The following is a 10,285-nucleotide window of genomic DNA, read 5'->3' on the forward strand; positions in this document are numbered from 1 at the left end:
ACCTTAACGCTCTTACCTCAAAAACATGGTAGACACACGCCTTCCCATCAGAGAAAAATCCTTTCTGTTCCACTCTATCGTTCAACCACTCTCTCGAACTTCCTCTCAGTAGCAGGAAGCTGGCTTTGGAATAACACGTCGCATTATATCAGAGAACTGAATAAAATCTCCAGCTTCAGAAGGCAGGTAATGACATTTCTACTAAGCAATAATAAGGATTACCATTGTCTCTGTATGCATTCGCTACTCTTGTACACCCATGTTTCCAACCTGATCTTCCTCATTTCCCAGTATTCTAAGCTGCCACAGCCTCTTTAAATTTTCTTTCCCCAGAACTTGCAACATCACAAAACATCCGTGTTGCTTGTCTATAAATTCTTTTGTATCTGGCACTTCCATTACTGTTATTATTGTCATTATTTTATTATTATTATTATTATTATTATTATTATTATTACTATTAGCACGACCAGCGGCAGCAGCTGTAGCAGTGCTACTGGTAGCAGTATTCATTTTATTGCTTCCTAGTATTATTTACTCACATTGCCACTTCAGACACTCATGTCATTTTAATGCTATTTTTGATCTTAAAATTGTTATTTCTGAGGAAACTATGATGTCAAAAAAGATACTGTATGTGTGGAATCCTGGTCCGGTACAAGATAGAGATGGTGTTCCTGATCAGAGCAGGTTAAATAAATAAATACATACATATTCCTCATTGAATCATTGGAGGAGTTCTTCATTCCTACTGGATGAAGTCATCTCATCATCAACAATCTTCTGTAACGTAACATTATAAACGCCTATAACTTGTTTCAGTTCTGTCTTCCCCATAGTCCATGATTCTCGTTCTTACAAAGCTGTACTCCAAAAGTGGCTTTTCTCCTTCTTCGCGTTAATCCCGCCCAGTATGGCAAAATATTTTGTTTTAACGTTGTGACTGGATACTCTTGATGTTGCAGCAGTCGTCAGTTACCTGAGAGAGAGAACTGGTGCATCTGTCTCTGAAATACGTAAACTTGGTTTTGTATATGATCGTCTTTTGTGAGGAAAAATTATGGACCATGCCAGCATTCGTTTAAACGAGAATGGGAAACCGCCTAAAAGCCATAGTTAGGCTGGCTGGTAAAAGCCAACCACGGTCGTTAATCTCCTGTACAACTTCGAGCCAGATGCGGCTCACCTTTCTGCGTCGGGATCTAGCGCGCTGCGTTTTACGTCGTGTGATCCTAGCGTTCCTCAGTCTACTGCTTTCCGGTGTTCTTTTAGCTTTCTCTGCGGATGTATGTTTTAGCACTAGGATTCCAAACACTTTGTGCTCTCGGGTGGTATCTTCTGTGGCATTCTTTTCTCGTAAGTCCTACTTAATTTCTTCTAACAAAGTAATTTTTACCTTTTTTTGAATTTACGAGGGTTGAAACTTTAATAGTGGCAACTATTTATTTACAGCTCGTACAAAATAGATACTTCTTTCAATGTTTTACTGACCTTCAGAGTAGTCACCAGCACTGTGTGTAAGTATAACCCGTTCCCAGCGATTTGGAAGACGTGGGATACTCTTAGCAGTGCCAGTTGTGTTGACAGTTCGAGCGGCGCAGTCTATTGCCCGACGAATTTGTAGCACTTCTGAAGCCAATGCCGTGAAGTGTTTCCTTCAGTTTAGAAATCGAGTTGAACTTACGAGGGTTTAAGTCAGGGGAGTGGAGTGCAGTAGGTGGTATAGAACTAACTTAGCAGCCCCATCACTAAAAAAAAAAAAAAAAAAAAAAAAAAAACCTACGACCAGCTTTGACATAGAAGTGATGACACTTTCTGCAGGACGTGACCATCAATTTGCAAGACAATTCTCAAGCACTTAGAGTGCAAGCTGTTACTGTTTTTTTTTTTTACTGATGGGGCTGCTAAGTGCCATACCACCTACTGCACTCCCCTGGCTTAAGCCCTCGTAAGTTCAAATGGACTTCTAAACTGAAGGAAACACTTCACGGCATTGGCTTCAGAACTGCTACAAATTCGTCGGGCAGTAGACCGTGCCGCTCGATCTGTCAACACAACTGGCACTGCTAAGAGTATCCCACGTCTTCCACATCGCTGGGAACGGGTTATACACAATGCTGGTTCAGTAAATTATGAAAGTAATCAGCAAGTGTCATGCAGTTTCCTTTATTGTTTTGTTTCTCGTTTTCGACGAAAATACGATGTTCGTTGATTACACCCTGTTGTTTTTCTGAAAATCTTGGTGTATTTTTGTGAGCCTGCGTTTGTTGTACCCACGTTTTTCGCGGCGAAAGTTTTTGAAATTGATTTTTGTATCTTCAGGAAGAACTGCCATTTTTTAACTGTTTTATGTCCATGCCATTGAATCCATACTTCAGATCGCTCATTGACGGCTTCATCGCAGGTCGTGTCCCCTCAAAAAAATGGTTCAAATGGCTCTGAGCACTATGCGACTTAACATCTGAGGTCATCAGTCGCCTAGAACTTAGAACTAATTATACCTAACTAACCTAAGGACACCACACACATCCATGCCCGAGGCAGGATTCGAACCTGCGACCGTAGCAGTCGCGCGGTTCCGGAATGAGCGCCTAGAACCGCTAGACCACCGCGCCCGGCCGTGTCCCCTCATCTGTGTTTACGTTTTATCAGTGGGTGTTTTAATTTCATGGCTGATACAAAGTTATTGGGCCTTTCGTGGCCACTTGTTGACAAACTGCCTGTTGGCTTCTACGTCGGTTCTTAGGTAAACGTTTGATTCATGGTTTTTCTGACGTTTCACAAGCTGGAGTCGCTGGCAGTGTCAAACTTTTACACTCAGTTGCTGGTGGTGGAGAGGAGTCGAGAATGCGGCCGCAGATTATTTGTACCCAGCGCTCCAATGACCAAGGGCTTTCCCGTGGCCACTTCCGGTGCGGTTCTGCTCTTGCTACCTGCAATGGTACGGGAATGCAGGATCCGTTCACCTTGATGCTTTCTTCTTTCTTGTTGAAACTGTTCTCATGTTTCTGTATATCTATAGCTTCTCTGAACAAGTGGGTGTGATAACTCTTCTCTACAGCCAGAAATTCCGTGCTGGCGAATTTTGTTATACGTCCGCCTCACACAGTGCGTGCTCCACCACGGCCGATTTCTCCTCCTGCCCCAACCTAGAAAGACGTTTACGTTTTGTGATCCTGGTGTTGATTGATTATCTAGTCAAGGGTCTTAACGCCGAAAAGAGTATTTTGGTGCTGCCTGCCTGTATGGAAAACGCGACCGCCCTAATAAAGACCGAAGATTATGACCAGAAGATGCGGGACCTATTAGATCCGACCTATTAGATCCGATGAACGCATATCCGACGCAGGGGATCACTTGGGATACGATCGGTTAATCAAGGCGACTTCTTTCTCAGGCGGAAATGCAGAGTGATCTTCACAACACATTAGCCCTAGCACCTCGGCGGTATGAATTACCAAGTATCCATAAGTATCATGTTTCATTAAGACTGGTTGTTACCGCTCCTGCCTAACCGACGAAAAAACTGGCAAAACACTTGGTCTCTCTGCTCCGGCCATATGTAGGGAAGAGTGACTCATATATAAAGGACTTAAGACGTTGCATTGAGAAGCTGTAGAAACTAAAACTTGGACCAAACGACATCCTGGTCATTCCATTTAATTTAATTTATTGCATATTGAAAGACCTGCTGCCTATTTTAAAAAGCAGCTTGTACATTTTCCATTTTACATTGTTCCATATTTCTAACATTTTGTTTTGAGCAATAAGATAAGAGTAACAATATGAGTTGGCACGGGAAAAAGCTGATGGTGGCTCTGTAATGGTGTGAAATGTGTGCAGTTGGAGTAATATTGGGCCACTGATACGTCTAGATACCACTCTGACAGGTGACACATACCTAAGCATCCTGTGCGAGCAGCTGCATCCATTCATCGCCATTGAGGAAAAGAAAACAGAAACAATTTAAAAATTTAAGAAGAAGCTAAAATATAACAGGAGAAGTTCTTATGGAAGGAAGTGTCACATTACCCGGCTATTCCAGGTGGGAGGGCATCGGAAGAACTTAGAGCCAATCCCAAATGGAGCAGAAATTTGCTTAGATTTTGTATAAATAATATTAATATGTTATTTACAAATTTTAATTAAATATAATAAATTAGTATACATTTTTCATATTAATTTTACTATTGATTACTGGCAATGTCATGGCTTTTCTTGTGAGAGGGGATGCTCAGAAATTTTTTTAGCATTGTCTCCCCAGGAAGTTTCAGCTCAGTGTATTTCTGAAGTTAAACTTAGCAATTATTCACATTTTACTTATCTACAGTTACAATCCTTATACATTTTTAAACATTTTCTATCGTTGGATAATGTTAATATATACTTTTTAATTACTCGTTTTATTTTTTATATTATTCTGTGAATCCATATTGGCCGGTTCTGAGTTTGTTGAAGCTTTCGAGTCAGTGACTGCGTTGTTGTCGGAATCGTTTCATGCGTTGTGTTGTCTTGTGATGTGATTTCCTATTCTCCGTCTCATGTATGGTCGTTCCTATCTGAATGTTGTGTGGAGTGCTTGTGAAATTTTGTCGGTGATGGTGTTTAGTTGTAACCAGTCATCTGGCTGTCTTTGTCGAATGTCATTATCGTGCTGTACGGTCGTATGTGTCTAAACATGTCGCAGTGTAATGTGGTGTGTTCCACTGTGCCGATTTTTCCACCTGTGCATATATCTGTGTCACTTAGTCCAACACGATAGAGATGTTGTGGGTACGATCCACGTCCCCTTATAAAGTGGACCGTACCACGTGTCGGATCTATATATTCATGCTCATTCTTTCTCGGATGTTCGGGAAGAATGTGTGTACTCTGCGTCCTTTTTCTGTTGCGTCACATTCAGTTTAGCAAGTATCATTTCGCCATTCATGAAGTTGTTTATTGCCACTTATTTGTTTTCCTGTAATTTTATCAGCTTTGATGTAGTTTCCTTGTTCTTCAAAGTGCTACTCAGTGACTCTCTGGGGCACATCAGTTCTATTTCCCCGAGAGACACCACGAAGCTCTTTATGGCTCACCACGAGCTATTTCACGTAGAATGGCGACTTCCACTAATAGCTGGAAGGTGGCGATGGGTAGTCCTCCTAATCCAGTGACGGCCAACTTCTTCATGGAACGTTTCGAAGCACAGGCACTAGACTTGGCGCCTTGTAAACCTTAGGTATGGTACAGATACCTTCGATCATACACAGTCTCTATGCCAACATAAAACTTACCATGGAAGTAGAAAAGGACAAACAGATATCCTTTCTAGACGTGCTGGTCACAAGGGCTGGTGATAACGTGGGACACAGGGTATATCGAAAACCGACACACACGCAGCGGTACCTGCAAAAACTGTCAAATCACCAACAGAGCCAGAAAACAGGCGTGATTAATACGCTCGTAACGCGAGCAGGGCGAATGTGTGAGCCGTAGCACCTCAGACGCTGAATGCAACATCTGGAAAGCGTTCTGAGGAGCAATCGGTACTCCACCGGTTATGTAAGAAGAACAAAAGAGTCAAACACTCGGAGAAGTGACATCGGAAAAAGAAATGCCGAGTACGGCCTTTCTGCCATACATTCCCAAACTGGCGAACGGAATCGGCAGTATATTGCGAAAACACTGCTTAACGACTATTTATAAATTGATAAAGAAGCTCAAAGAACGTCTCAGAACGGCAAAGGAGAAAAGGGACCTACTTGCAATGTCGGGAATATATCGCATACCATGCACATGCTAAAACGTTTATGTTGGAATGTCTGTACAATCAATCAACAACAGTCCCACAGAAGATAAGCGGGAGTGCAGGTTGGGGCAGGTCTAGAAATCGGTTTTTGGTAGAGCACGCGCTGTACAAGGCCGACCACATAGTAAAATTTGCCGACACTCAAGTTCTGGCTGTAGAGAAAAGCTATCACACCCGTTTGTTCAGAGAAGCTGTAGAAATACAGAAACATCATAATAGCGTGAAAAAGAAAGAAGAAAGCCTCAAGATGAACGGGTCGTGGATCCCCGTACTGCAGCGAAAGACCGTTGTAGGTATCAAGAAGAGAATGCACCGGAAATGACCACACAAAAGCCTTTGGACGTTGGCGCTCTAGGTGCGATCTTGGTGCGATCTTGGCTCGAGTCCACACACCAGCAATGGAGGTTGAAGCTTCGATAATGCTAGCCACTCATGCTGGAGCGAAAGCTTCGGCGTTTTTCTTCAGGCAGTCTGTATCAGTTCGTGGAAATCGGTTCCCGTTAGATCTGGACTTGTTTGGTTGGAACCTAAATTTTATTCGTGTTAAGTAGTGATCCGAATCAGTAACTCCCTTACGTACTCTGACAATTTGAATCTCATGCACATTTTTTATAGAAACTGACTTATGATCAATCTAGAATTACCATGGTAATGGATTAGATGACATTTTCTTTTTGTTTAGTGGTCTCGTTAACTCTCTAGACATAAGACTCAGCGCAAATGATATACAGATGGTTCTTCATTTTTATTAGCCCGCCGAAGCGCTACATGAAATCTTACTATCGATTTGTACTTATTCTCCATGCCGGTCTGTTCATTAAAATCTCCTGATACTATTTTCGTACATTGTTTCGTTATCTTGTTTCTAGTTTCCTCTAACGTTCCACTTTCTTAGGATCTTTCTTGTTATCACTGTTAGTGAGAGGATGAGCATTTATGCTTTGCTAATTGATTTCACTTTAAGAACTGAGATTCTTTCACTTTGGGATGCACAGTCGATAACTAAATCTAAAATCCTTTTCCGTGCAGCAAGTTTCAAGTACTGGCAACTTGCCTTTGATTTTTATGGTTGGTTTACCATTAAATAGCCTAAAGCTTTATGAGTCGAAATTGTATTCATCCGGGAAACATGATTCCAGGATTTCTAGGACTTGAATGACAAATTTGCCTAGAATGTGTAACCACCCTCTTACTAATCGGCCTATCTTGCTTACAATATAAATTATGACCATGGATCGCATGTATGTCTAATGGATTTTTCTAATTGTATAAGGCTATCTTTCCCGAAGAAGTGATACCGGTAGGTAGGAGGAAAGTGTACAACCGACCCTTCTGATTGAAAGTCCACTAAAAATGAAAAGTATTTAAACCGAACAGGGCTATAATATGGAAAATGAAAGTTACTTTGTGCATTCACTCACGGACAACACTGGACAGAAAAGGGATACCACTGATCAAATGTTCAAAATGTTCAAATGTGTGTGAAATCTTATGGGACTTAACTGCTAAGGTCATCAGTCCCTAAGCTTACACACTACTTAACCTAAATTATCCGAAGGACAAACACACGCACCCATGCCCGAGGGAGGACTCGAACCTCCGCCGGGACCAGCCGCACAGTCCATGACTGCAGCGCTTAACACCGCTCGGCTAATCTCGCGCGGCTACCACTGATCATGAATCCACAAGTTACACTAATGATTGGAAAGGGTCGCCAGCCCACTAGGGCAATTTACATCCAAAATCCTGTACAAGATGATGGGAAAGAAAAACACTGAAATTTTAAGTGAGTATGTGATGATAAAGAAAACTGAGAAGTCACTCTTACGTTATGTTTGGCGTTAAATTTTGAAAATGGCAGTCTAGTATGATTTGTAAATATGCAATTAAACTGTATGTTAGTACTGAACTTCGTTACGTGAACAATGACTTTCAGTGGCCTCAGCATAACGTCATCAAAGAAATTTAGAAAAAAAGCAAGCACTTTTTACTTTGCCGTTCTTATTTTGCAAATTGGATTTTATATTATTGTCTAAACAACTGAGCCCTTTTTACTGACTTGAACAAAATTAAATACTAGAATACGTACCAAACCAAACAGCCATGTGCTCCAAGCTATATGTAAAATAAATAAAACTTCTGCATTCTTATTTTGTGCATTTCTTTAGATTTGGATTTCTTCCAGTGATTGATTCCCAAACTTGAAAAATGAAATTGCTTTTCTTTAGTCATATACTGAAGCCTCTGCTGTACAACAGTTAATTGAAAGTAGACTGAGGCTAAAATTCTTAAAAGGGAATTTATTCATTAGTAAAACGGCTGTAACTATTCAATTTATTTCTTGTGACACTCAGTTAGCATATTAGGGAAAAAAAAGAACAAGGATCCTGCTTGGTAACAATGTCTGGGGGCAATAACGACACAAGCGCCCTGAGTTTGACTACTATTTAAATAAATCTTATCAATCAAATAACATTCAGTTGTGGTTCTGGGTTACCCGTTAGTACTTTCTACCAATGAACAGTCTTACTTCAGTGCTGCTCTGCATACAACGAAACTCGGAGCTGACGACGAAACTGTGTTGCTGGAACTGCTGCTGTTGTTGAAGATGGTAGCATATTGTGGAACCACAGCTAATCATAGGAACGGGCAATCGTAATTAATGTACATCATGCCGCCGAAAATGGTACTCTCTACTGCGAGAGCGTTAACACCACACTTCCGCACACTACAAGCGCTGGAACCCGTCTCCCGCTCTCTCCACGCGCTCTGCGCAACAACTGCCTAGCCAAAGGTTTTACAACGCACAAGCACTGCTATTATCGTTGCTAGTCGATACAAATAACATTTCCTTTGGCTTTTCCCAGAGCTTATAAGTTCCACAGTAAAACACATATAAATACAATGAAATGTCTACCTAAATGTACACATACAGTGAAGCTAGGCCCTCACTTATTAAAAGAAAGCATTTAAATTACTAATATTTACATACAATTTTAAAAAAGTTATACATCGGCAACAGGTGCCTTGCATCCTGCATTTTCGGTGTTACAAGTGTCAATCACCTGCTTAAGTTTGCCAATTTTTAGCAAGGTTTTGCTTCTGATAGTGCCTAGAAAGTCCTTTTTCTTGGGGCGAAGAGATTTTGAGAAACTCCGATTCTTCTCTGTATGATGTTCCGGACCTTCAGAATCTAATGAACAGGAATAACTGGACATGCGTCCAGCGCCTGGTGTGGAAAAAAATGTATCTAACATCCATTATTACTATAAAAATAATTATTTATTTATTTCTAGCATTATTAGAAGTAGGTACGATTAGTAATATTAATCTACTCAACGAGATCATTAGAGACGGAGCACAAGCTGGTATTAGAGGAGGATGGAGAAGGAAAGCGGCCGTGCCCTGTCAAACGGACCACCCTGGCATTTGGCTTAAGCGATTTAGGGGAATCACGGAAAATCTAACTCAGAATGGCTGGACACTGGTTTGAATCATCGTCCTCCCCGAATGTTAAGTCCAGTGTGTTAACCACTGCGGTAACCCACTCGGTAAATACCGGTACATTAATAACCGTTGTGAGCTGACTATTGAATGCAAGCACGCAAACGTGCATGCATTGTGTTGTACACGTGCCGGATGTCTGTCTGTGGGATGGAGTTCCATATCTGTTGCACTTGGCCGGTTACTACAGGGACGGTTAATGCTGATTGTGGATGACACTGAAATTATCTATCATCTGATGATGACCCATATGTGATTGTCTAAAAGATAGGAACTTCCGATAAACTCACTTCACGTCTTTGCCGGAGGGTGTTCATGAATAGTGAGGGATTGGGTGTAGACCTACGTGAATGGCACACATTGCTCGAAGGGTCATGGGCACCTGGCGCTCAATAGAAGTTTTCGGTGACATAACCTGCCGTCAGCACGGCCACATCACGATTTTTAAGGCGGTGAATCGATGTTCATGATCATTCATCATATCTCAGCGTACAGAATGACTAGGTGGTATAAAGGAAATAATGCTTCCGCTAGTGAAGCAGTGCTAACAAGAGAGTTTAGTCTTGTGTGCGCGAGTTCCCATTGACGACATATATATATATTTTTTGTTGGCAGCACCAGCACCACCACGACGGCGAAGCCGGAAGCCGGGCCCCCCGCCGCCCCCGCCGCCCCCGCCGCCGGTCCAGCCGCCGCCCCCGGCACCGCTCCCGCAGCCGCTCCTGCCAGCAATGCGACGGCTACGGGAAAGTGATCTGCGATTTCTTCCAGTATCCTCCAGCTGGATTCTCCTTCTTTGTAACATTTCATTGCTCCAGTAAAGATTACTCACAATAATTTTTTCTCTTATTTCTGCCAATTTAGATAACATGATAATATCAAAAATATTAGTGGTAACATCAGACGTTTTTGTCAGACATTTCAACTATCTAAAATGGAGTACTGTTTGGAAAAACTGCACAAGCATGCAGTCAGATCTTGATATGATTA

The 10,285-nt window shown here is 41.8% G+C and overlaps 1 protein-coding gene across 1 annotated transcript in view; it reads left to right on the forward strand.

Annotated features, from left to right (window-relative positions):
- The window catches only part of LOC126273078 (nematocyst expressed protein 3-like), a 57,251-nt gene extending 47,202 nt beyond the window's left edge, over positions 1 to 10,049 (forward strand). The window contains exon 3 of the mRNA XM_049976529.1: positions 9,911 to 10,049. Within this exon, the coding sequence (XP_049832486.1) occupies positions 9,911 to 10,049 (139 nt within the window). The remainder of the gene's footprint in view (positions 1 to 9,910) is intronic.
- Positions 10,050 to 10,285: the final 236 nt, after the last annotated feature.

The sequence above is a fragment of the Schistocerca gregaria genome, chromosome 1 (genome assembly GCF_023897955.1).
Source record: "Schistocerca gregaria isolate iqSchGreg1 chromosome 1, iqSchGreg1.2, whole genome shotgun sequence".
Classification (NCBI taxonomy): Eukaryota; Metazoa; Arthropoda; class Insecta; order Orthoptera; family Acrididae; genus Schistocerca; species Schistocerca gregaria.